Source organism: Phaethon aethereus, assembly GCF_964289735.1.
Source record: "Phaethon aethereus genome assembly, chromosome: 6".
Classification (NCBI taxonomy): Eukaryota; Metazoa; Chordata; class Aves; order Phaethontiformes; family Phaethontidae; genus Phaethon; species Phaethon aethereus.
In genome coordinates, this window is record NC_138580.1 from 566920 (window position 1) to 594257 (window position 27338).

At 36.6% G+C, this 27338-nt stretch overlaps 1 protein-coding gene across 7 annotated transcripts in view; it reads right to left on the minus strand.

Annotated features, from left to right (window-relative positions):
• Nucleotides 1-27338, minus strand: part of PKP4 (plakophilin 4) — a gene marked incomplete at its 5' end in the record, with an annotated part of 66974 nt that overhangs the window by 21398 nt on the left and 18238 nt on the right. For 2 of the 7 annotated variants that reach the window (XM_082001532.1, XM_082001530.1), the window contains 8 exons: nucleotides 2653-2866; nucleotides 5985-6113; nucleotides 9143-9363; nucleotides 10999-11190; nucleotides 15418-15976; nucleotides 16793-16974; nucleotides 17134-17274; nucleotides 21440-21474. In XM_082001532.1, the coding sequence (XP_081857658.1) occupies nucleotides 2653-2866; nucleotides 5985-6113; nucleotides 9143-9363; nucleotides 10999-11190; nucleotides 15418-15976; nucleotides 16793-16974; nucleotides 17134-17274; nucleotides 21440-21474 (1673 nt within the window). Of the gene's footprint in view, nucleotides 1-2652; nucleotides 2867-5984; nucleotides 6114-9142; nucleotides 9364-10998; nucleotides 11191-15417; nucleotides 15977-16792; nucleotides 17014-17133; nucleotides 17275-21439; nucleotides 21475-27338 lie in introns of all 7 variants that reach the window. The other 5 variants (XM_082001533.1, XM_082001531.1, XM_082001528.1 and 2 more) reach the window with 5 other exon arrangements.

Below are 27338 nucleotides of genomic sequence, written 5' to 3' on the forward strand. Positions count from 1 at the left end.
AAACGCTGGTGCTGAAATCTCATGAAATGTGTTACGGTTACAAAAAAAAAAAAAAGAGTAGTCTCCCTTCTAAGGGCTCTCTGCGGAGTACAGGACAGCAAGGCTGCCATGGGTCAGCAGCAACGGGAACTGCATGCAGCTGGAGCAAGCTCAGTGACAAGAGTTATCCCCTTCCAGTGCATTCCAAAGTCCCAACTTTTAAAGACTTTTTAAAAAATAAAGTATTATTTCATTTTCATATAATGATTATGAAAAGTGGATTCTGAAAAATCTATAGCCATTAAAAACATTACTTGCTTCCCTCTTAAAACATTCTTGTGGTTTTGCAATTATGCCTTCTGTATTTTTTAATGTAATTTGCTATTACGTCTCCACTTTATCCCTCTGCATTTCAACCTTGTCATGTCTGTTACTGTTAATTAAATATAGGCCCTGGTATTCCTACCATTTTCTAAAGCCTCTAAAACATGTTTGTGCAATTAAACCCTCCCCCAGTATGCTAGCTTTTCAAACTTATCATAGTTAATCTTTATGGCATGTTCCCAAATAATTTCTGAGGTTAAAAGATTGCTTTTCACTAAGTAATTCCTCAAAAACTTTATATAAATGAATTCATGTGAAAAGTATGTATACAAATTGCAAGAAGTTTGTTATTCTAATTTCACTTACCTGGGATAGTAAAGTTTTAATCTATCTAATTGCATATGAAAATAAACTGGATGAATTTCACTTGCAATGACACCAGATATACCTGTTACCTTTCAGAGTCCATTTATACTGCTAATAATTAAAGTATAATTCATTTAGTAAGGAAGAAAGACCATCCTCAGGAAGAAGAAAAACATTGTACTTCATTAAGAGATGTTACACTGGAAAATCCATTGTATATGAAAAATTATGAATAAACTACAGCAGTAATGAATAGTGCTAATTTTAAACTAGAAGTCAGACATACAGTGTTTCTAGTGGTGTAGATTGATACTAAATTCTCTGTGTTTACACTATCTTAATCTGGGAACCCAAAGTAAACTGTGTGTGGTTTGCTATCTTTAGTTGACATAAGTGGAGTTTTTCAATTACTGAACAAATAATCACTGAATTTAAACGCTTTAGATACATTCTGTACAGAGTCCTTCCTCTACTTCATAGCTTTTCTAAACAAGGAAATAACTTGGAAAGGCTCCCAGTATGACACCTCTCTTACTTCTAACTTGAGCACTCTTGTGCCATTAAGCTTTCCTTAGTAGGCAACTAGTTAAGTTTCACAGCTTAACAAAACGGACATGAGCCAGCAATGAGCGCTCGCAGCCCAGAAGGCCAACTGTATCCTGGGCCGCATCCAAAGCGGGTCGAGGGAGGCGATTCTGCCCCTCTGCCCCGCTCTGGCGAGACCCCCCTGCAGTGCTGCGTCCAGCTCAGGAGAGGTGTTCCATCCCTCCGATGAGGCCAGGCTGAGAGAGTTGGGGTTGTTCAGCCTGGAGAAGAGAAGGCTCTGGGGAGACCTTACTGCAGCTGCCAGGACTGAAAGGGGGCTTAGAAGATAGGGACAGACTTTTTAGCAGGGCCTGTAGCGATAGGACAAGGGGTAATGGTTTTAAACTAAAAGAGGGCAGATTCAGACTAGATCTAAGGAAGAAATTATTTACAATGAGGGTGGTGAACCCCCGGCCCAGGTTGCCCAGAGAGGTGGTCGATGCCCCATCCCTGGAAACATCCCAGGTCAGGCTGGACGGGGCTCTGAGCAACCTGATCGAGTTGGGGATGTCCCTGCTCATGGCAAGGGGGTTGGACTAGATGGCCTTGACAGGTCCCTTCCAACCCAAACCCTTCTATGATTCTATGAAAATCAAATGAGGGAGCTACTAAAACTTGAAAGAGGAACTGTTTAAAGAAAGTGAAAACTCTGCTTTTTCCTATCCTTTCGTATTTTTCAATCCCCGAAAACCTTTATAGACAAATTGCTCCCATATTAAGAAAAAGAGAGAGCAGATGCATGCAGTATCCAACAAGTCCACCTTGTCCTGATGGAAAAGAAGTTACTTCATGTGTTAGAACTGCAAATCATTTATTTCTGCACTTTCTGTCTGCCTTAAGCGCCAAGTAGGTTCATGGGTTGGAAGCTAAATTTGCTACCTCGTACTTAAGAGACTAGGAGTGTGTACAGTCACTTGCCGTGACTCTACTAACAGGCTGCACATTGAGACGCTTCTGTGATTTGCATAGTTGAAAGCACACAGTTACATAGTTTGGGTCCATCTTATGAAATCTGCAAGATCTCATTTAAAACTGTTGTCAGCAGATGATTAAAAAAGTCTGTAATAAAACAAAAGTTAGGAGTCAATAAATACATACCTAGCCAAGACCTAGCTCTGTATGTAGGAGAATCAGACCAAGGGAAAATTCACCCTAAGTGGAGCTTTAGTGCAACTACCTCAAGATTCACTTCTCCCAGTGAAACTGTACTTCTATGCTAATACTTTAACTGTCAGGAATCAAAATAAGTGATTTTTTTATTCACAGAAAATACCAATGCATAAATAAAAATCCAGTCGATATACTAAATTCCAGTCTCTTAACACCTATTCCAGTCTTGTCCACTTCAGAAAAATAATTTGCATTATAGTTCTCTGCTTGTTTCTATTCAAAACTTACCTGTTACAAGCTCTTTTATTTCGGCATCAACAGATTTTCTCAACAATCGTAAAAGGGCAGGTATCCCACCAACGTTCTTCATTGCTATTTTGTTTTCATCAGTAGATTTCCCATAAACAAGGTTTCTCAGTGCACCGCAAGCATTCTTCTGCACTTCCAGGACTCTGTGATCCAGGAGATCAACGAGGTGCTTGATTCCTCCTAGCCTACATACCTAGTAAATGGGAATGTCGGGAACATCAGCACCCATTTATTTCACCCATTTCACTCTACAGATTTAAAAGGCTTTTATTTGTATAAAAACAGTATGTTCCATTCTACTTCAAGAAGAAATATTGTTAGTAAATCTTATAACTTGATTGATATACTGTACTGAAAATTCCTGTGAATGACTCACATCCTTGTTGAAAAGGCTGATGGACATTTTCAGTCATTTCCTGTGTTCGGAGAAGAATTGTTACTGCTGAAGTTTTATTTGCCAGTAATGCAGTTTTAAAGTAATTTCCTATGCCTCAGAATATCTTTTTAGGGAATATTAGAAATAAGAAGGTGCAAAGATTTAAATGCCAACTATTTACACTTAGCTACACACACATGAAATAATCAGTTCAAATTAGCATATATCGAGTCCTATTGGCATATATTAAGTTCTTTTTAAAAGGAAATTTCTGCATAAATTTCATAAAACAAGAAGAATATTTTATATCATTTGTTTTAAACAGGTTAGTTGCATTTATTCTTTGTTATATAGTTAAAAAAAATTTTGACTGTTTTGAGATCTCATTTCCATGTAGTACTTTTCTTTGTTCAAAATAACTTAGAGATGATAAAAGATTCAAGTATTTTAGAATTCTGCAATATTGAAATATTTATTTCGTAAAGAGGTAACTAAGTAGTATTACTTACAAGATTAGCATTAATTTTAAATTAAAAATCACCATCAAAAGGCTACCAAAATATTTTCTATGAACTGTTTCAAAAAATATGAACTATTTTGCACTGTAAGATTGATCTGTTACAACCTGATATTATTTTAGTACAGCAGAATAACTTTTGTGCCATACTATCCATAGAATACGCCTAATGAAGTTGGCACAGTCTAAAACCCCTCCACCTACCGCAGCTAAGCTGCTGCCGCCCTAAGGAGATGCCATGGTGAAGAGAGTGCTACACCACCATTCCTGAATACTTTGCCTATACAGGATGTGGTTCTGGGCCAAACAGACGAGAGGTAAAACATAACAGTCCTCAGGATTCTCTAGTTCAGTATTAAAAGCACTTTGAGAGGCCCCTTTTCTATTCTAACCTGTATAATATTAGTTTGGCAAGCCACAAGGCTGTTTGGAATACCTTAATGTGTACAAGTTTTCATGGATTTTTTGCTTTAAAAGTTCAGTGTCTTTTATTGACCATAACACATGAAGAATAAAATTACTCTCAATGAAAGTCTTAAGTGAGGTTTAGCAAAAGCATTTTAAGTTGATACTTTGAAAAACAGAACCTTCACTCTATCACATTCTTGAAAATTGCATTGGGTATCAAAACGGCCAATATCTTTATCCACACCTTAAAACAGCCAAACTGAAGAGGCTTAGAAAAAAAAAACAATTGAGATGCAAGGTCCAAGGCCAATGCTGTATTTGATTCTTATCTGTCAAAACACCTCTTAAGTAAAATGAAAGAAAAAAAAAAAAGAAAGATTGGTGACTTGGAGGTTTTTTAGACCTCTGTTTAAAATGTATATTTTTCAAAAGGAAACCTCTATTTAAACACCTAGATATATCTACTATGCAAGTTAGCAATCTAGGGGATACAAAGTTTGGCACTGATCAATTAGACAAGCTACTGCTATGCCAAAAGCCACCAGAACTTTTAAGCTTAAAGTTATTCACCTGGCAAGATTTCTGTAGCTAGGAAATGATTACCTTATGAATTATTTAGTTGATACAGACTACACTGAAAGCATATACTGCAGGATGCTATTAAAAAAACCCTAAATTTAAAGAGTTATTCTTTTTCAAGGCAAATAATTCTTATTGCTGTTACCAAATGAAGCAACAAATAACTATTCATACTTTTCAGTTAAATTTCCTCCTTGTATGTCGATACAGCACATCAAACACTACATCTACACTATGCATCCATAATACAGATAATTTATGAATGACAAAATAGCTTTATCATTTTTTCAATCTGTACTCAAAACTTGATGAGATACAGTTTTTGTGTATATAATTCAAAATAAAACTGGACTAGAAATCCATTCTTAAGATTTGTATTTTGCTGAGTCATGAACAATTTTAAAATGTAGCAGCTATTGCTAGTTTGAACAGGCATTTCAATTTCTAAATAAAAAAAAAAATCAGAATTCTTGTAAAATGATGTATTAATGAACTAATATATCAGTATTGTATTTCCAGATAGATACTCATTACATGGAAGTGCAATTTATTCATTCTGTGTAGTTTCATAGCTAATTTAAATGGTAAATATTCCCCCCACGAATAAGCAGTTTCTCATGCTTATCTTCAGGTTTTAGCAATGCAAGTATTCTAGTTCATTTTGCCAGACTTTTATTTTAATATTGTTAATAGGCTAGCAAATTAATCTGGTCTTTACCACAGCAATAAAATAATAAATTTAAGTAATGAATTAATTATGTTGGGGTGTCTTATAAAAGTTGCACCAACATTTTATTAACATAATATTTATACTGAAAATAACAGATAATTCGACATATATGGTATGAATGAAAAAGCAAATTCCTTCAGGTCAATAGCTCATAGCCGCTCTGCAAAAAGAGCGGCTCTTCAAATGCAAACAGTTTCTAGAAATTTCAACAATAACCTGAATTGTCACTCAAGATGTATCCTTCCTCCACCTCATACTGACACAAACACTATCCTCTATTATTTCTAGGGTTGGATTTCTTTCCTTTGCTTGACAGTTGACTCATTCCCTACGAGGCCTTAAAATATCTTCATCAAAACCAGTGGAAAGCCTTCCAGAATTCTTGTTTTCCTTATCTACAGTCATCAACAGGTTACACAAAAACAGGCTCTGGTAAACATACTTTACAGTTCTGCTAGATTACACAGCTTGAATGTAAAATATTTTCACATCATTTCCATGCAGCCTCTTATGACAGGAAAAATCTCTGCGTCTGTGTGTAATTACACACACCTAGGTACCTCAATATTATCATAAATCTGGTACAAACACAGACAAAAGGGTCCAGAACACCGTGTTATGATGAAAACAACAAAAAAGGCGAGAGGTCTAGTTTTCCTTTTACAGTTTCCCCAGGAACAGAAACGCAGTCAGTGCAGTACCTCCGTTTTTACTTTGTTATCGCCAAAGCACAGGTGCTGAAGGTAGGCAGCTGCATTCGCCTGAACTGATGGGAACTGGTGTTGAAGCATGTGAATGACTTCAGGCAGTTCTGGATCTCGCCAAGCAAACTCCCTTCATGAGATGAACACATTCAAGAGAAGGCATTAGTTATAAATGCATGTTTATTTACCAAGTAGAATTACTAGAGGATCTGAGGTGTTTTTGAACAATTCTGTTTTTGTTCTGGAGTGTCAAGGCTATGAGGAAAAACAGGTATATTAGATTAACTATAAGATACATCACCTTTTAGTCTTCCAGTTGGAAAAGGACGCTTTATATCCTATGTTCTTCAGTTAGCTTGGTTATAGATCACACAAACACACATATACTAAAATTATACCAACTCAAGCACTGCAACCTCCATAGATCTCCCAAAACTTAAATATATAATGCAACAGATACCCGCTTAACAATGCTGCTTAGGTGCATCTCCCCCACACAACATTTTCTCAGTGCTCAACGTTCTTCCTAATCTGAAGTCAATTATATGGCAACAAAAGCTGCGCAGCCTGAAATTTCATCATCATGATCAGATGCAGGAAGTTTGCATAATTTGAGTTATTCAGGGATTGTAAACTTAGAATCATTAAAATCAAATCTCCTTCATTAAACAAAATGATTTTGCACAGGCGAATCCTGGAAAATTCATTAAACATACCAACGCCCAATTCACAGGTTTAGAAATATACCCATTAACATTTACAGAAGGAAGATAGCCCAGCAAAGAGGGGAAGGGAGGGAGGGGAAGTAGTATCTAAGTTTTACCCATTCTCAAATACAAGTAAATAAATTTTAAAAAGGATATTACAAGAATAGTACTTGGGGAGCTATTCAAAGGCTAATGCTAGCCTGGCCAGTTGGGTCTCCCCAGGATTTCTACAGTCACCAAAAAGGGAAAGTTCAGTTATGTGCTTACTTTGAACTGCTCAACAACGTAGAGATTTACTTCTCCATACTAATGGTAGGAAGAACTTACAGAAAATTGCCTTTCTAATAAAACTAGTAGCTTTCTGAATGCTCCCTCACTCTTATTCTAAAGTGATGCTTTCAAATAGCCCAGTCTGAGGCTATTGGAACGCACTAACCTAGCCTCTGCCATAGCATGATATGCAAATCAGAAACTGAAACAGATTAAAATGTAAGGTAAAACTATTCTACTGTGAAATTACAAGACAAGAAGGTGCATCAGCAATGAAAATTAAGTCAGAATTTTTTTAAAGTTTCTGGTTATGAATGTGAAGCATCCCTATTATAAGTAACCTTTTTTGTAAGTCATGCCAGAATAGGCCAGCAGTAGCATGCAGCTAGCAAGCATTACGTGGAGGTAAGATTATCCTATTAACATAGAATCGTAGAATCTTTGGGTTGGAAGGGACCTTTCAAGGCCATCTAGTCCAAGCCCCTGCAATAAGCAGGGACATCTTCAACTACATCAGGGTGCTCAGAGCCCCGTCCAGCCTGACCTGGGATGTTTCCAGGAATGGGGCATCCACCACCTCTCTGGGCAACCTGGGCCGGGGGTTCACCACCCTCATTGTAAATAATTTCTTCCTTAGATCTAGTCTGAATCTGCCCTCTTTTAGTTTAAAACCATTACCCCTTGTCCTATCGCTACAGGCCCTGCTAAAAAGTCTGTCCCCATCTTTCTACTGCAGCTGCCAGGGCTGAGAGGGGCTGAGGAAAGTCTCCCCGGAGCCTTCTCTGCTCCAGGCTGAGCCCCCCCAGCTCTCCCAGCCTGTCCTCCCAGCAGAGCTGTTCCAGCCCTCGGAGAGTTGCTGGGGCCTCCTCTGGCCCCGCTCCAGCAGGTCCGTGTCTCTCCTGTGCCGAGGGCTCCAGAGCTGGACGCAGCACTGCAGGGGGGTCTCCCCAGAGCGGGGCAGAGGGGCAGAATCACCTCCCTCCTATTTTTTCATTGAAACATAGTTTAGATGAATATACCATTCAGTTAAATGAAATTAATCCTCTCCCTCAATATCTATTTAAAAAAAAAGAAATATATTAATTTCCACTAATAAACAAAACAACAACATCCATTAAAAATGTGCTTTTACTTTCGAGACTGAAGGACAGGGCCAAACTAGAAAATAACTGAATCATGTTATGAGCCTTCTGTAATGCAGGAAGCTCAAAAGAATTCAGCGTAAGACTCTAGTCTGACCATAGCTATTAGATATCTTTATTCAAAGTTTATTTGGTGCCCTAACATTTCCATCCGAAAGACTCCTGGGCATCACTGGAGTCCATATCCTCCAGTATGAGGTGCTCTGCTTTCACTTATTTCTAAACCAGCTGAATGTGTAATGTGCTTTCATGACCAAGGCCATTGAGGCTGCCTCAATGAACTGGCAATCTGAGGACAGACTGGAATTTCTAGCAGTCACATACTCATACTGAAGATAAACAGTACCATAAATCCCTCCAAGCTTTGCACGGACTGGGTTTTGATATTCCCATTTTAAAATACAAGGTTTTAATGAACAGTGTCTCTAATAAATTGTAATGATAATATTAGACTTGTCACATGCCCACACTGTGTACCTACACTTACAACATCAAACTAGTAACTATTTTAAAAATTTAAATGTGTATTCGCTTCCAAAATGGTACATTTATATATAATTTTTAAACTTAAGTTGCTCTGAAATTTAAGCAGGATGCTCACGAAAAATTCATTCAAATGAATTAGGTACGTAGTTTCTAATTTTCAACCTGATTCCTGTTCCCATACAGAGAAAACTTACTATGGTATTACAGGTTGCTCTGTAGAGTTACTAAAAATATTTGGAACAATCCAGTCAATTCTCATCAAATTTGTAAGTATTTCCTGTAATAACTTCTACATGAAAATAAACATGGAAGAAAAATGTAATAACAACTAAATGCACAGAAGCTGCTCTTTCTTACTCTAAGAAGTAGACTGCATTTATTACTTTGGATGTAAAAGGTATAGATCTTAGTATCCAAATTGGTCATGATTGTTTAAACAGTGTAAAACTGCAATATGCACAAAGTGTCATATATATTCAAGGAATAATACATTCTGTATTAAAAATCTTATTACGGCAAATACGTATGATTCTTGAAAGCACAAAAGGACTTGCCTGGGGTCTTTCTGAATGCTGTCTATGGATGGAGATCGCGTGGTCCCATCATCGGCGGGCGTTGCGTGCTGCAGCCTGTTATAATTGGACTCTGACAGTCGATACTGCATTGACCTGTAGGGTTCCGCATAGGTAGCTGTTGTGTTCAGAGCATAATTATTTCTTTGGTATGTGAGTGTGCTACGCTGACTGGATGATCTTTGCAGATTTCCGACTCCTAGTATAAAATCAGTATTAAAACAAACCAGGTAACAAATGTCTATTGAAGAGAAGAGGCAATACATGGTTACAAGTGTAAGCAAAAGACCTCAACCAACCAAACAAAAAACACCCAGTCTTAAAAACGTGTACCATGCTCGATGTTGAAAGCTATTGCCAGATTTAAGGGAGCAATTACTCAATGTCCCAGGGAAGATAGACATATTAGTTACAGAACTAAAGGTCTGGTGAAATGAGGCTTATGCCTCAGCTTACCTTACCAAGTATTTAAAGTAAGAAATGCATCTTGTGCCATTAAGTAGAAATCAGGATGCAAAATGTTTTCAACATTTGTAATACAATTGTAATACAATTCAATTACTAGCAGTAACGTCAATTTGCCAACTGTACTAAAAAGTAAAAATAAGTAAAAAAAATTTTATATCATTTATATGATATTTTCTTTTTCACAAGTACATGTATATTTTCCCTGACAAAAAGCTAAAAGGAGGATGACTTCAAAGATTAAGCTGATTGTTTCAAAACCAGGATTATGTATCTTCCTGACTTAAATGAGCTGTTGTGGTAGCTTTTGTTCTTCCAAGGTAAGTGATATTACGTAGAGAAGTAAACAGAGGATTCCAATTTCTAGTTATATTTCCTCAGTGGCACATCCTGATGAACTTGATTTGTTTACTCTGGGTTGTAGAAGACAGGATAATTGCAAAAAACTGTTGCCTCCTTCAACATTTCATACTTTTACTATTTCAGTTACATTAAAAAAACATTGAAAAGCAATTTTCAAATGTGTGAAAACATGACATATGAATCACACACTTGTATATAAATATTTCTCGCGAGTTACCTAGTTAAATCACTGTAATATTTTGAGGTTTTGGAAATTACTCCACTACACAAATTATTAATCAACCTTAAAGAACAAACTGCATTGCAACACATATTACATTTCTTTTTACAGAAAATCAGTTCTAATACTAATCTAATGCCTATCCACTTCATCATATGTGAGTAGCAATTCTATGAAATACTATAGAAATATTTCAGTTTCAATATACAACCTTCAGATATAGTATTTTAACATTATCCTTTGCTAAGAAGTTGGGTAAAACCAGTATTTTTACTGTGAAAGATGTGGTAGGTAATTTAAGTGCGCAAGCTAGCATTTTAGCGTATTGATGAATTAAAAAAAAAAAAAAGAACAAACTCAATTCATAAGCGAATGATGCACAGAGAATGCAAGAGGAAGTAATAAATCTTTTGTGTCATGAAATACGGTTTGCTTGGATGTACCTAAGCATGTGATATCAAACAGAAAATATTCTGACCCTAAGCGTACCTAAGCATGTGATATCAAACAGAAAATATTCTGACCCTAAGCTGACGCTGATAGATAGCCTCAAGTGTTTCTTGCAAACATCACAAAAGCTTTTTAATTTCTGCTTGTTATTTTAAGTCCTTCAAACCTAGTTTCTACGTCCATTAATTTATAACATCTGGTTTTTCCTTTTAAACTGGCATTACATATCTCATACATTCTCCTAGATGCCATAGGTTCCAGAAAAACTCCAGTAAGCCAATTAAGCATGTCTTTGGGACCTGGTCCATGGAAGAGCTTTGGAAGCCCTTTACCCACCTGACCCTGTTCGATACAACGCTGACTGGGATCCCTGGTGGAGCTCAATTGTTCCATGATTTGGACTGCGGTACACTGGACTGTAGTAAGTTCTGCCTTCATAGATAGGGGTGATGTGCAAGTCAGGAGATACAGTTGATCGTAATTCTTGTCCTAGTTGACTGTGTTGACTAGCATATGAACTCCTGAGGCCTAAAAACAAGACGACAAAAATATGTACATGGCCCGTATCAATTAAAAAGAATAAAGCTTGACTCTTCCTTCTTTTAGCCATGAAAAGGTGTTAGTTACATGTCAGTTATAAAGATTTGTTCATTAAACTTCTTCCCATTATTAAATGATCCATACTTAAAAATTCATGACAGAGCAGCATTTCTTTGACGAAAAGTTTTGTCCGTACACCGACAACTTTAAGTTTTCCAACTCAATTTTTTTGGTAGCACTTATAGCTGAACGTCTAAAACATACAGAGTAAAAGCTAAGTCAGCATGTGCAGTTCACAGATTCAGCAATGATAAGGGAAGTTATGAACCTGACAGCAATCCAGTTGTGAAACAGGGCACAGCCTAAAGTGGGGTGATAATCTGGAAAATGAAACAATATGTAGCAGTAAGAGCAAAAGTCTTCCTGGTAGTGGCAGCAGAGATAAAAGGATATGGAGAAAAGTCTTTATAAAGGTTTAAGTAGCCCATGTTGTGTGTATATGGAGAGAGATAAATATATAGTTATGCTGCAGCTGTGTAAGAATTTCTTTTTTTCACCTTGCCTTTCAGCTGTCCCTCTTGAGATCCTTTTAACTTATCGCTGTCTCATTTAACTTAAATTCCTTGTTAGTGGACCTTCTGATACCAATGTTGCAGTGTTCGATCCAAATACATTATTGGCAGACGTGCGGAACAGCTTTTGAATAACAGCATTTTGAATAGCACTGCACAAGTTCAGGTTTGCTTCTCCTTGTGAAGGTTCCCCTTCTATCCGATCCATGAAAACATCATTCATGTTGCCTAGAATTTCTTTCTGTGCATTCCAGCATGTTACTGTATTTCTGTAACCAGCACTGATGTATCCTTCCCCTTACTATTCTGCCAAATGAATTAGCAACCAAGCTCTTTATTAAGTTCACTGTTTCCACCTTGATTAGGAGGCTGGTGGTACAGTCTTCATCCTGCATTTCTTCCTTTTCAGCCCCAGAACATTTTTTGACATATAGCACAAACCCCTCCCATTGACTATCTCACTCATGCTTTTGTGTATACTTTGCTTTCTGGTACTGGTGGTGTACTAACTACCCACCATCAACCTTCTCATCTATTTTTAGAGCTTTCATTCAAAGCATCCTAGTTTCCCTATTTTATACTTCCACAGTCTACAGAGAAGCACTAACATATTAAACTGGGTAGAGAAAAAATAGTTAGAATTTAGCTAATTCTGACAGTTGTTCACCATTTCCTACTTCAGATTTTTCAGCTTCTGTGCTGCTCTAACTGAAGGTACAGAGCTTTTGCAACTAATAGGATGCCTCATCCAAAGGAAAGTTCATCTGCACTCATCAGTTTCTCCCCTACCCCTACTCTGAAAAAAATAATTTTTTGGAAGCATTTCAGAATTGCTGTATTTCAATACTCCTTTCAAATCTCCCACAGTTCTGCATCATCTGTTTCATTGCCCTACTCATTCCTAACTGACAGTCTCCTTGGCTGAACCTTTAGCTAGCTAAGTGCCAAACAAGCCTCAGATGCTCATATTTAATAAAATATAAGCCACACCCATACTTATTTTCAAACTTAAGTTTACCTACATATTATATAATTGCTACACAATACTTTTGCCACCTACACCAGCATGGTTTTTGAATATTAAACTAATCAGGAAAATTCTCTTTAATTTTGACAAGCTTTTATTTTTCACATCTGTATTCTCGTCTCTTGAATTTTTACTTCCTTTGAAACAATTACACAATACTTCTCCTTTTGTCTCTGAGATTTACCTTGCCATGGGGACCTCTTCCACTCTCTGACTTCTCCTCACTGCATCTTGCAATGGCCTAATCTCACCTTCACCCCTTTTGAACTCAGTCCAGTTCCTTCTGCTCCTGGCATTCTTAGCTTATTCTGTGATTTCACCAGTTCTGTTCTCTTAGTTAAATTCTTCAGAGTAAAGATGACCAAATATACTTCCCATCATAATACAGTAAATAAGTGTGACAATCGCATACACTCCACTTTGCCTCAGACCAGCATTCCTCACGCTTCCCTTCCTAGACCGCTAACCTAATTTTTTAAATTGTACAACATAATTTAGTGTCAACTTTCTTGCCAAAATTATATGCAGAGTTTATCTACAACATTTACTCACTACATCCAACCATAAATTGTGAACAGAGTTAGAAAAAAGTTAGCAAACAAGTATGGAATATATGAGTGGTATAGCCAAGGCAAATACATTTTTAAATGTTTATTCATTCACAAATTCAAGTGAGGCATAAAACAAGCACAATTTGTGGCTTTAAAAACATTTTTTTAAACTGCTTTATAAAATTAATACTGTTTTGTCCACTTCGGCATTACCATTGTTGGCACCATAGCTTGAGCAGCTATCAATGCAATAGAATATGCTAAGCAAACTATGTGAAAGTAATGAACTGATGGAGATTACCGAACAACTTCAAATAACAATTAAGTAGTGATGTGTAACCAAATGTATCTTGCATTTGAATATTTTCTCCCCAAAATCACAGACCTGCTCTATAACAGTGTCTACAAGGAAACCTTTGGGGGTCTCACAGGTCATCACTAAGAAAACACATCTACAGGTGGTGAAAACAGAGGAACTTCACCGAAGCAAAGCGGGCAACTGGACCTATGTCCAATGCAAAGCAAACAATTGGACCTATACCTCCCAGATGATGATGCTATCTCCTGGGAAGACACTCATTAACAATTCAGTTTTCGCAGAACATGCACCACATGGATGCCCTTCTTAGAGACCGTAAGCACCGAAGAGAGGAACTGATCATATATCCATCCTCTCCTTCAGTTTTCATAGGACGGAAGAGGTTTGGATTATACTAAAGGCTGCTACAGTACTAACCTTCCACCTCCCATCCAAACTTCCTCTCAGAAAACTGATCATACACAAACGTCACTTTAAGATTTCAGGTGTTCTATTGAATGTTCCCTCTAAAGAAATACGAAAACCAATTTATACTAGAAAATGAGAGTTTTTTTGCAATACTGCGAGATGCTTACTCAAGTTTTGTAACATAGAGCACAGGAAAGTCATACCATTTCACGTTCCCTGGGAAGATTATAGTGGAGGCGGCTATAAAGTAAGATGCTCCCAAGCTTGACTACCACAGTTGCTAGTGACTTCCTTAATACTAAAAGCATTAAATTTAAAGCATTTGTTACTGAATTACTGATTTACTACCCAAATAACTCCTTTTTTTGTAAAGATGTATCAGTTCACCTGTTTAGACAAGGTGATATTCTCAAGCAGTGGTATTTGTAAAGTACTTTAATAATACTGTAAGAGTACAAGATTGCTTTACATCACAAATAATGCAGTCCACTGGACTGCATTCATTTAAACTACTGAATTGCCTTTCATATTTCCTCCCCCCCTTATCAAACTGCTAGACTACTATGTCTTGCAAACAGAGGTGAGGGAGAAGTCACTTTACACCTTTTGCCAGGTAGTGAGTATATTTTGGGATTTCCTCCAGCATAATAGTTTAAAAGAAAAAACAAGACATTATAGTCTGTTCAAAAGAGCATATGGTGTAACTGCAAAATAAGCTTGCCTGTACTTATTCAGATGAAGGTCAGAACAAAACATACACAAAACTTAAAACGTCAAGTAACTGCATCTTAACAAGAACTGCCTCTCTGATGAATAGATTCTACCTTTTAGGGCTTTATTTTAAGATAATATTACAACGGTTACCCTATACTTAAGTTGAAGTACTTTGAGATAGCTTAAAAATATTAGGGGGAAAAAAAAAAGACTAAAATTCAGTGGTACTAAGCTACATATTTTAAGAGAGAAATAGACCTAAACCCAGTTCCAGCCTAGTATCTTTTATTTTGTGTATAACCTACACATACATTTAAATGTACTTTACCTTTGAAAATACCGAAATGGCTCTGTTTGGAAGACTCAATTTCAGTTAGGTATTTAAAAAATACTATTTAATTTAATGCATGATTTAATTTAGCAATCTAGTAAATAAAGACAGTATTCACTGTGAACTTATGGCACGATTGATACATAGTGTTTGACATCAGTATTTACAACTTATTTGATACATCCACCATGTCCTATTGCTACAACGTTTCATCAGTAAAACTACTATTACTGATTTTCTACTGTTGCAGATTTGTACCAAGTTTTAAGCTGCGTCTTTACCTTTTTACTAACCTGTAAGGCTATCTGGACGTGGCGGGACCATTCTCTCGTATATATCATACTGCTGTCCATATTGTTCAATATCATGCATTGCTCTTTGCAGCGTTGTTCCCAAATGCTGTGGAACCGCAGTCATGCCAGAACGCTTCGGGGAAGAAGATCCCAGCTGAGTCTGGGATGGAGAAGCTACTCGGGTTTGTACGTCATTAAGGGCAAGAGGAGAGCCAACTCTGACCGATGTCTGGTACTGGGAAGTCCCACCATTGGGATTTGCCGCCTGTCTGGATGTAACCGAGCCGATCCGCCGCACAGCCGTCGGGGAGGCAGGTCTCTGCACAGCATATGGGGATGCTGCCCGCTGTACTGGCAGAGTAGTGGATGAATATGCATGAGAAGTAAGGGATCTTTGCTCAGTAACTGATGGAGAACCATACCCGCTACCCAGAGATGTTCGCAGCGACCCCCTTGAAGGGGAAACACCTGTGCTGACCATGTAAGAGGGAGACTGTGCTCTGGATGGGACTGAACTGACGCGTCTCATGACTCGGTTGGTAGCAATATTTACTGAAGGCTGTGTAAAGAAAAAAACATTTATTAGTTTTATCTTTTAGGCCACATAGTGGATACTTTTCTCCCATAAGACAGAGAAGTCAAAAAGAAATGCACACAATGTAACGCTATATAAAAGCTGCTTTTAGAGTAACTTTTAGTCTAAACGTAATTCCTTCAAGTTTTCCTATAAAATAACTTTTTCCTAATAAGTATTTCTTAATATATAAAATGGCAATTTAACATTAAAAAACCATCTGTTCCTCATTCTTACTTGGCTTTCTATGTTAATATGGACTTATGCTTTCTTTCCTCACTACTCTAGCACTTTGGAAATCCAGGAACAGTGATGCAAAGAGTTCTAGTACAAGCTAATAAAGTTTTTTCAGTTACTGTCTTACTATCATTCTGAATAATGAAAAAGCAGGGGGAAAAGGCCAGAAACAGCAGAAGGTACAGGAACACAAATACCATCTTCCTTTAAGCACTATGGTTACATAAAGGATAAATTCTATGAGGTTTTCCCCAATATCACAACTGAATTTTAAGTGAGTGATAATTTCTTGATATTATATTAGCAGCATACTCTGCAGTCAGGAGTTATCAGAAGTTTTACTTAATTTCAGCTTCAGTGAATGAACCAGATCACACGCGTGCCGATTTCAGCAACCAAGTCCATGTCTGCTGCAAGTAATTTCTGCTTTTTAACCAGTGAAGGTGTTAAATAGAAGTGTAATTTAATAACATTAATTCCAGCCTGTACAAAGGTTGGTCCAGCTACACAATTATTGTCTTTAAAACTGTGTTACAGAGATAAAGTGTACTATTTTGAGCATACCTGCACTGATGTCTGCCCTTCAGCTCGTGAGCTTCTCACCAGATGGTTATTTGTGGTTCCAATAAGGGAATGCTGCTGTCTGGTTTCTGATTTGCTCAAGTTTTGGCTGTTATGGAAACTGCTTACTTCCTGGTAACCACTGTCAGAATAAGAATTCATTTGTGTTGAACTTCTTGAGTTACCTACAGACCCTGTAGATATGAAGCCAGTATAAGAATAAAGGCATCAAACAACTTCACAAAAATAAAATATTATACAGCTTTGTTATTTGTTGCATTAATAATTGTATTACATTTTTTATAGAGTCAGTACAGGAATATATTCTAATATTTTAAATGCACACAACAGACCCTCACTTTCATGGAGAGATGTCTGTTCTGGTGAGTAGAGGTTCCCTTGTTCGGGTTCTGTCCTAATGTCATAGGCATTGGTATGAACACTCTCTGAAACTCGGGGTTTGTTTACACTGGTGGTTGGAGGATCTGAAAGAATAAATTAATTAGATAAGTATGTTTCATATGCAAGTTTCCTGAAAACTCAATCATCATAATTTTCTCACACACGCTAACGAAGAACTTCCTTCCAGCATAAACAGAGTCTACTGGTAGAGAGGTATCATCTACCCAACTAAATGAAAAGAATGTTAATACTAATGTCTGAGAATCTCATTTCCTGTAGTTTTGATGTAGTTCTACAGCTCTCATATTTCAAATGTATGTTCCAACCTATTTTAATGAAAAATGTAATTGATTACCTAGTAAGTATACTTTGCAGAGTACAAACATTGTGCAACCGTGTCGTAATGCACAGAGGATAGCCACCACTTGTCTTAAGGTCCTATTATCTCAAGAGATTGATAAGTAAAAGGCTGAGCTGAGTTTCATCCCTGTTTGTGTACCATCAACAAAAGTTACTGCAGGTTTTGTAAATTTTAAAATTTGTATACTACTATCCAAATGTTTACTTTTTAACAATTTTTAAGCTACCTTCAGTTCTAAGAACATTAGCTGAACTTTACAGACAGCAAAGGAAAGCGTCATCACACATAAGAGAAAGCAAAGGAGACATCACAACACTATTATGGAGAAAGGAAAAAAGATAAACATAGTCTGGGGAAAAAAAAAGAGACAAAGACGACACAAAACAACAAGAAAAACTAAATCAAAATTACTTTGACAGAAATATTAAGCATTCAATTGCCATCATGTAACACTTATTGATGAAGAACAGGCGTCAGAGATGCAGTAGGAAATGTGGGTTACATTTAAAAGGTGACTCCAGATACGTAAATTCTTGCTGAAGAAATCATGAATGAGCCTAGAGTAGAAACCAAAAGAAACATGCTAAGAAGCAACAGTCTAGTAAAAACTTCGGCAACTGCTTCATGTCAGGAGTTGCAAGTTGTGGGCAGTGAAACAGGCTAAGTGCTCTTTGCAAATTAATGTAACAGCACGTTACAGAACGGGGCAAAACTGTTAGGAGTTTGCAGAAATTTGATGCTAGCGGACTTAGAAGGAAGACGGAAGAGGGCTGAAATAAACTCTGCACAATAGCTAATGAAAACCCTCTCAAACTGACAAAGAATACCCCGATATAAAATCTAGTGGCACTCATGGAAAAAGCACTACACCACCAAAACTCAAACCAAAAAAACCCTAACAGATGAGCTATTGGAAATGCTTTATAAGAGCTGTTATTACAGTATAGCTCAAAAGAGAAATCAAAAACATAGAGTATTTGTACCTATCAAGCTGTAAAGAAATAATCTGCACACAAAATGCTGATGTCTCACTATTTGTACAATTAGCTGTAACGGAACATTCATACTAAAAATGCTACTTATTAATTGCTATTATGACAAATGTTTGAACACTATTCAAATTCCAGATTTTAAAAAAAGTAAAAAAACTAATAGAAATTACAAGCAGTCAGCACAGTTCTTTGTCAGTAGTACATTCTTAGGTCAAGACCATCTAGTAAAATCTGATGCTAAATAATTTACTATAATAGGATTAATAAGAAGTGTTATCACACTTGCATTAATTTAATCATCAGTATCCCTAGACATGATACAGAGAATCAACACTGAAATAACTACCTTTCACAGCTCCTGTTACACTAACTTGATAACAGATCACAACAGACATCAGTGGGTGTTATGAATCCTTTAGAACAGAAGACTTGTGGGGACTAGGACATTTAAATTACTCTCTAATTATATTCAACTTCAATATTTTAATCTTTGGTCTTTTTTGGTTAAATACTACAAGACCCTGTTATTTTAGTTACTTGATATTACATGATACTAAATCAACGTCAAACAGACAAATAACCAGTTTTGGCAGAAACACATAGGAAGACTAAAGTTCAATTGTGCAGTGTCGTACAGATGTTCCTAAGACAGAGGTCTGAACCAAAACCTCGCTTCCATCACACATTTACCACCAAGCAAATGCTTTCACAATGATAAAAAATAAAGACTGTTTAGGCTCTCTAACAAAGGCAAAATGCACAATAAAATGAATTGTTGTCTTTCTGTCTTTCTCTGCTACTATAAATCATGAGGAGAGTGCCCTGAATAAGATAATACCCTTTTATAAATGGCCACTGATCTAATATTCTATTTATAAGCATCTGCAAAACAACATCATTTTATATTTCTGTTAGAAATTCTGTATATTTCTACTGATGCATAAAGCAATTCCAGCTACAGTCACATCATCTGCTGACTTTTTTGATATAAACTACTATTGGCAGTTGGGAAAAAAGGTGATTTAAGGGGATGTTTTCACTCATCTTTAACTTCAGTATTTTTCAGATTGCAGTTGGTAAAGCATCATCTAGTGGCACTTCTTTATTTTAAAGCTCAAGAGTGAATCTTTAAGTAAAAACTACAATCATGATATAATCACAACATAAATGTAAACATGTATTTTTCAAACATGCTCACTTCTAAGCAATTATTCCAGAAATTCTTACTTTAGATAGAGATGCGAGAAATATACCTCTAGATTTATATTAATGCATGTAGTATTTAAACAGAAATATGATTTTTTTTGCCATACGTTAAGTGACTTCTCAGCAGGGATGTGCACAAGAGATTTCTAAAGAAAAACACACAAATGGGAGGAGAGAATTAAAAGATAAAATAAAAATATGAGCTGGTTAGATGAAAGACAGAAAGAGAGGAACTAACAGAAAATCAAGGAAGAAAACAAACAGTAGACAAATAATAAGTTACAGGAAAAACTGAGGAGGAAGTAAAGAAGTGGAATACAATTGGACAAGATAAATCAGTAAAACAACGATCAAGATCTGTCAGAGGTATCTTTACCAGTTGTGAAGTGAAACATTACAGAACCAGGGGAAATAATGCGATTAAGAACACCCCAAAATAAAAATAATTTTCACATTGAAAGAATAAGTAAAACTAATTTCTCAATTACTTGAAAAATAAATTTGACTCCTGCTTAAAAATATTGCTAAAATATTACCTGAAAAGCACCACCATGACTAGCAAAATTTAAATGCCAAGACAAGTAGACTGTTGAGACTATTAGATATAAAAGAAAGGAAAAAAGCTACTGTGTGTCTCACCTCAGCTGAGGCGATACCACGATGGCAAGTGAAACCATGTAAATACAATTATACACAGGTTTAAGAACTCAGTCTCTAACTAAAGCAAAAACCAGGAAGGGGAAGGGAAAGTAGGTAGTTCAAGAGACTTATTTACCTAACATAGTCACAATTATCATAATTATAAATACACTTGCATGAATGAGCAGATAACTATGATGTGTTATTCTTTGTACAGCAGAAACTGGATAGCTCTTAAAACTGCACACATCCTTATATAAAGGGATGATATTAGCACTATGCAGAACTTTGCTAATAAAACTTTTAACAAGCTACCTTAAAATTCTAATTGCATTTTGATTACATTACATGAGTTTTGGTTAGGATTACATTCTGTCAAGATTACGTGATTGAAAGAGAGAAGCACAATCCAGTGCAAAAAGCAATTTCCAGGGAGTCAAGATCCCATTTCTGGTCCTGCTGTGTGGTTTTGACATGTTCACTTCTGCACATACACTTTATCACTCTAAAAAGACAACAGCTGTTCAGAAGATTGACTCTTCAATACTAAATATTTTAACCAACCCAAAAACGCTAACTAGTTAAATGCTCTGATCTCTGAAGGGCAGAATGGATTATTGCCACAGACAATGTTACTTTTAATGTACAGTCCTATCCATTCCACCTAATATACTCAAGAGTAGATGTAGAATGATCCTTACCTGCCAAGGGGTATACTCAAAAGTATTTTTTAATTAATTGCAAAGGAGACCCAATACACAAGACTCTTGTTGCGGTCACATCTCACACAAAAATTCAAAGGCACAAAAAGGTGCAAGAAAAGTACCTGCAACTACCTCTAACCCAAAACAACCTTTTACAGTAACAGACAAACACACAACTTTCTTCACGTGTGAGAAAAAGGATATTAATGTTATGCTTTAGAACAGATACTTGAAAAAGATATGTAGCATCGCTGCTAATGTTCAGTTTGCTTCAAAACAAGCAATGAATGTCAAGAAAATAAAGTTTTTTGGGCTTAAAGCAAAATGGACACATAAAAGAGAATACCTGATGATCTCCAAGGAAATGACTTCTCAGTAGAGCTGCAGAAAGAAAAAAAATTATCACAAAAGAACGATGTGGCTAGTTTGGATTTTTTTTTTTAACCAAAGCATACAAAATTGCACAACCCGCCCCCCAGCAGATAAAGTTTCAATAGCCCATGTAAATAACATTCTGCAGAATTTTGCACCTGACAACTAAACTGTTGGTTGTTGATTTTAATGTTGTATTAATCAGTGGGAATTCCCTGCAACTTACTGTACGGCAAATTATCAAGCAGCGTAACCTATGTGCAATAGGACGGGTAAGAGCATGACTCATGATGTGCACTCCCTATTTAAGGTGTAATGACGTAAATAAAATAGCATACAGCAAGTGTTCAGAGTCATATGTGTATGATTAGCAGTAAGCAAACCACTTCAAGGGACAAGAGCATTTGCTGCTCACGGTAGGGTCTACCAAAGGAAATTTGGGAATCACAGTTCTAGAGCATTTTGTTTTCTTTATGTAATGCAGTTTGAAAAAAATGAACAGAAATAGACCTACAATTTTTACTGTTATTTCATTTTCCAGTTTTCCAGAGACAATTCTGATCCTTTGCACATAAGTGAAAGCACCTGACATACCAAGAAATGTACACCTCCAAGTGTAAGCAGGTAACAGATTTTACGTTGTCAAGGTCAAAGAGATGCCTTAAGAAACAAGTAATTCACAAGATCAAGCAAGTGTTTAATATCAGTGTAAACCCCTACTTCTCTTGTATTTTTACAATAACTATTTTACATTGAACTATCGTAACCATTTTGTTTCTTCTACAAAGCAATGTTCTTTCATGTGTTGACACAGTATCGATGCACAACCACCTTTGCAGAGACACAGAATTCATCCATGTATTATTAAAACTAGATACATTTTCGCATAAAAATATGTATTTTCTCACTCTACATGAGCTATCAAACTTCGAATATTAAATCACTTTTGCAATGATTCTAAGCTGCTATTTTCCAACCAAAAACTATTTAAAGGAAAAACAGGCAGGTCCGTCAGATTTTATGTAAGTATCAGCATGAAACTGTGATTTTGTGTAAGATGTACTTCTAACACAGCTACCAATTACAAAAAACTTTAGTACAGCAATGTGAACAATACTAGATACTTATTTTCTAAAAAAAAAGTCAATCATTTAGGATCTTTTTTTCAAACAAAGTATTTGTGTATAGAAGAATGCTAAACTTGCATGCTAGTACAAACTAAACTAAACTACAATGACATTTAGAGAAAAAAGGAGAATTCAAATGCAGGCTTCAAGTATCTGAAAGCCAACTTCATATCTAGGTAGTAATAGAATTTTTACCACGTATTGGCTATTCTTTCCCTCAGTCTACAATTTTAGTGTCTTTTTTAGTCTTATTTACACTAAAAAAATAGTCTACACTGATTTTTTTTTCCCTTACAACATAGATAAAGCAGACCAGTTAAAGAGATGGAAACTTGGTGTACAGAACTACAGATGAAGAGCTGAACACCAGACTGAGACTTTGCAGACTCATCTAAATTCAGAAGTTTCTTTGTGTTCTACTGTATTTGAGATGCTTATAGAGAGAAGGGTGCTCAAACACAAACTACAAATTCAGATGCATGCCTGAACTTGCACAGATATTTCCTCTTTCCTGAAGGACCATCTTGTCCAAGCTCAGAAGCACAAATATCTTAAGTTTAGACAAAGACAAAATCACTTAACAGTACTGGAACACAAGTCCAATGTCGGAAACACTAAATAAGTACATAAACGAAAATCAAACTACATGTCAGAACAGGATAAGCAACTACTTCAACTGAATGTTATCCTGTGAGTTTAACTAGGACGGTTAAGAACCTACCCTACAACAACCAGCAGCTACCTTCCCCAAATCTCAGTTACTGTGACCACGTGAATTATGTCATTTCACCTGAGTGCAAGGTCAGGTAGGTTAGTTTAGACTACCTTTAGTAGTATAGTTTATATTAGGATTTAAACAAACCCAGATTTTGCATGACAGAGCCTGCTAAGGCATTTCAGGAAAGAAGGGCATAGCCTCCAGCTAACAGGAGGTAATAAATGGCTATTTCTTTAGCTATTACAACTTACTCCACGGAAGAACAGATTACGTGAACGTCATACATGAGCTAGACAGCTCTGTGAAAAACCAAAAGTATCCAGAGACAACTGGAAGTCTGCAGCAAAGGAACTGTACTACCATCACTTGGCAATTCCAGAGCAGTAAGCAGTGCCAAGACCACCAACCCTCAATTTTTGCACAGCCTTGGGCTAAAGTTCATTCAATTTAAATAAAAAGTTAAAAATATTTCTCATTTCTAGTATTCAACTACCATTGAATCGAACTAGTGCATTAAGTCCAGAATGTTTCTGTGGCATATTTTGTGGATTGTAACTACATGCCAAAGTAAATTCTGTGCGACTTTTCTAGTTTTTTGCGTGTGAACTGAACCTTGTAACTATTTTGATGCAACTTTAAAAAAATATTTCTATTGTTAAAAATTCATGAGGAAATTTGTACCAAACCCAGTATTGAGTTCAGAACAATTTGTATAAAACCAAATTAACTTTAATTACTGAAAGCTGAGTTCTGAGTTCTGTAAAGAATTCAACAGGAATTCTTTACAGAGTATATTATTTACTCTTCACTGAGTAAACTTGGATTATAATAGGTTCTTTAATCGATTACTGTTAGCCTATTCATTAATACTTTGCTCCACTGAAATTAAGAAATATGAAGAGTATTTGATAGATACTGTGACCACTGGCCCCAGAATTCTCATGCTACCTGAATGTCAAGTTTTGCACTCTTCACCTCGTTATTCCTCTGACTTTCTAGAAACTCAATCCCTTATAATGAGATGAGCTCATCTGGTGGTACTAGCAAAGGCAAAAATTGCTAAGCATACAGAAATACTTTACTCTTAAATACACAAGATTATAAAAGCCCCCAAACGTGTCTCTAGCCAACACATCTAACTAATTGAACTTGCTTTACATGTACAGGACTTACGAATGACACAGGTTGCTCTGACTGTGGGTCATAAATAGAAAGCTACTTCATGAACAACTAAACTCGTTAAGAAATTACCTTGATTCTTATTAAATTATTTTTGCAAAAGTCCAGCATCTACCACCTACTGACTTCACCATCTAATTTTGTCACCTTACAGATGAAACATTTTGAATTTACCAAATCTTTCAGCTTTGATAAGTCAGTCTAATGCATTTTTTACCACAGTTCAAAAACTTTTAAAACGGTCAAATACTGCACTACCAATGAGAAGCTGCTGCCATTAGCTAGTCATTATGCTGTCTCTTCCTGATAGTAACATGTCACACATCTAAAGACAGCCCCTATGTGGTGCACTGCACTTCTAAAAATACTTGATTTTAGCCCACTATTGCCCTTGGGAAAGAATTAGGTTAGCAGGGTAGACATACAGAAATACAGTCAATTAAAGAAATTAGAGATAAACATTATTACAGTATAGCAGATATTTTTAAATGATATGGAAGGAAAGCATAGCTAAAATATCAGACACACAGTCATGTACATGAAAAGACTTTTCTCTTCGCAATCTGCTTTGCAAGAGCATAAAAAAGTAAGTGAAATAAAAACATAACTCTACACAAAGAGCATATAAAATACATACACCAAAGCAATAATTTTTTTATCCAGTAACACAAATTTGGTAACTGAAGCACACAAGCTCTGCTGAAATAATTTTTTTTTTGATCCTTTGCATTTTTTTCCCCTTACTTCTATTTACTAAGTATCTGGATTTTTTTTGTTTGTTTGTTTTGGGGTTGAATTTTCTTTGTTTGGGGTTTTTGTTTTGTTTTGGAATTATCCCTTTCTTAATTTCACACCTTTTCTTTGCCATCTTACATCTTATCATCAAAGCTGATGTCTTAGACACAAAATTGAACTAGCTGCCAGCCTGGAAAAGAAAATAATCTGAAAAATGGCGAAGGTTTCATATGATGTCATTTAGAGACAAAACATACTAAGTGTCACTAGTACCATTTCACATTCTTCAAGCGATAGCTCTCAAATACACAAGTTCCAACTTTGGATTTCCAAGCTGGAAAAGGAGGTCAACATTCATCTCAGTCGAACAGCTATGACAGCTCAAGGACTTGGCCACACTTCAAAGGCAGAACTGGCCAGTCGAAGTCACGGCCAGGTCCCTGACAGTACCTGTGTATGGGATAGTAAGGCTACAGGAACAATACTAAAATGTAAGAAAATTGTAGATTTCTAATTTTTGTTAAGATGTCTTAAGCAGTATACTATTTTAAAAATTATGTAGAAACAACTATGGTCTTCAGTTTCTAGACTGGACAGTTAACTTACATTCTTGGTGCTACATACATCTTTTGCAGGCATTGTATGACATGAAACAGTTTATGCCTGTTAATCTCAGCAAGTACTCCATAAGATGAAATGTATTTCTGATTTAAACAATACCACTTGAGATAAAAGTAGTGATTTCCATTGCCTATCTTAACTACTTGAGTGTACCGCTGTTGTCATCAAAAAAGGCAACAGCGGAAAGAAATTAAGTATTATTTATTAAATATTTTTAAACAGTGAAAAGCTCCGAAAAGCTAAATATATAATTCTGCTGAAAATTTATGTACTTCACACATATTTCTTTAGTATTTTAGTTTACTGCTTGGCTAAGCTTTCATCATTGGAATACATCTGTTCTGTCAGGCATCCTGTAGCAAATGGTTTATTGACAGGGATTTGTGCTTGCTGCTTAGGCAGAGCTGCCAGCCAAAACTTAAGTGCCTGTTAAGACTGAATGTACTGTTTTACTTGTCATTTACCTTCCATTTTAAATAGCTACATCAAGAACACATTTACAATTATATGCAGTATGAAGGCCTGAACCTTTGTATGTAAATTTTTGGTATAGGGAGATTTTTCTAATAAAAATCACATATATTACACTCCATAAACTCATAATACACAATATAAGCAACTGGCAACCATCAAGATCAGTATAACGAGATTTCATGTTTTTGGTTTTCTTGTTGATAAAGGTTAGCAGAAGTTTTCACAAATATTTTAACCAAATGAGGTAATTTTCAGCTTTTCTGATCGCTCTCTTCTTGTTTTCACTAATATGCCTAATTCCTGTACTCACTCTGCCAGACACTGTACAAACTACCATAGCCAGCCTATGTCCCACATACAAAAATTAAACAGCTCTGCCACCGAGAGCAAGTGGTCCCACGACTCACGAGACATTTTCAGCTGACACAGGCAAGCATTCGTGCTCCGGGTGTGAATTTAGAAAGCTGTACCTGGAATATTACACCCAAGCGCAGTCACTCATACTGAAGGATGCTACTTGAGTTTCAATCCCAATGCGGCGAAGCGATGGAGACTGCCAAGCCCCCACGGCAGGCAGCCACGCAGAGCAGGCGGGCATGGGACGCACCGGCCCAACGGGCAGCAGTTCACTGCTGCCACCCTACAGCCCTGCACTGCCTGGCACTGCGACAGCACTAACGGCACGCCGCCCCTGCCAACATCATCCGACCACTACCATGGAACACCAATGCAAAATGCAGGTCTCCAGCACGTTTGACTATCTTCGGAAGAAATTAACAGTCCTTCAGGGATTAAAGGATGAACCACAGTAACTACCAGCACACTTGCCGCCCTTTCAGTACTCCAGGCATTGTAAACTGTTTTCTGAGGGTGACAGGTAAACACAACTGCCCACTTCAGACTTTAGGTCATCTTGCACGAGCACTCCTGCGAGTAGTTACCATAATTCAGCTGACACACAGTCACTTACTGCGTCTCAATCTGTAGTGTCTGGCAGACGTACATTGCCAGTAAAAACA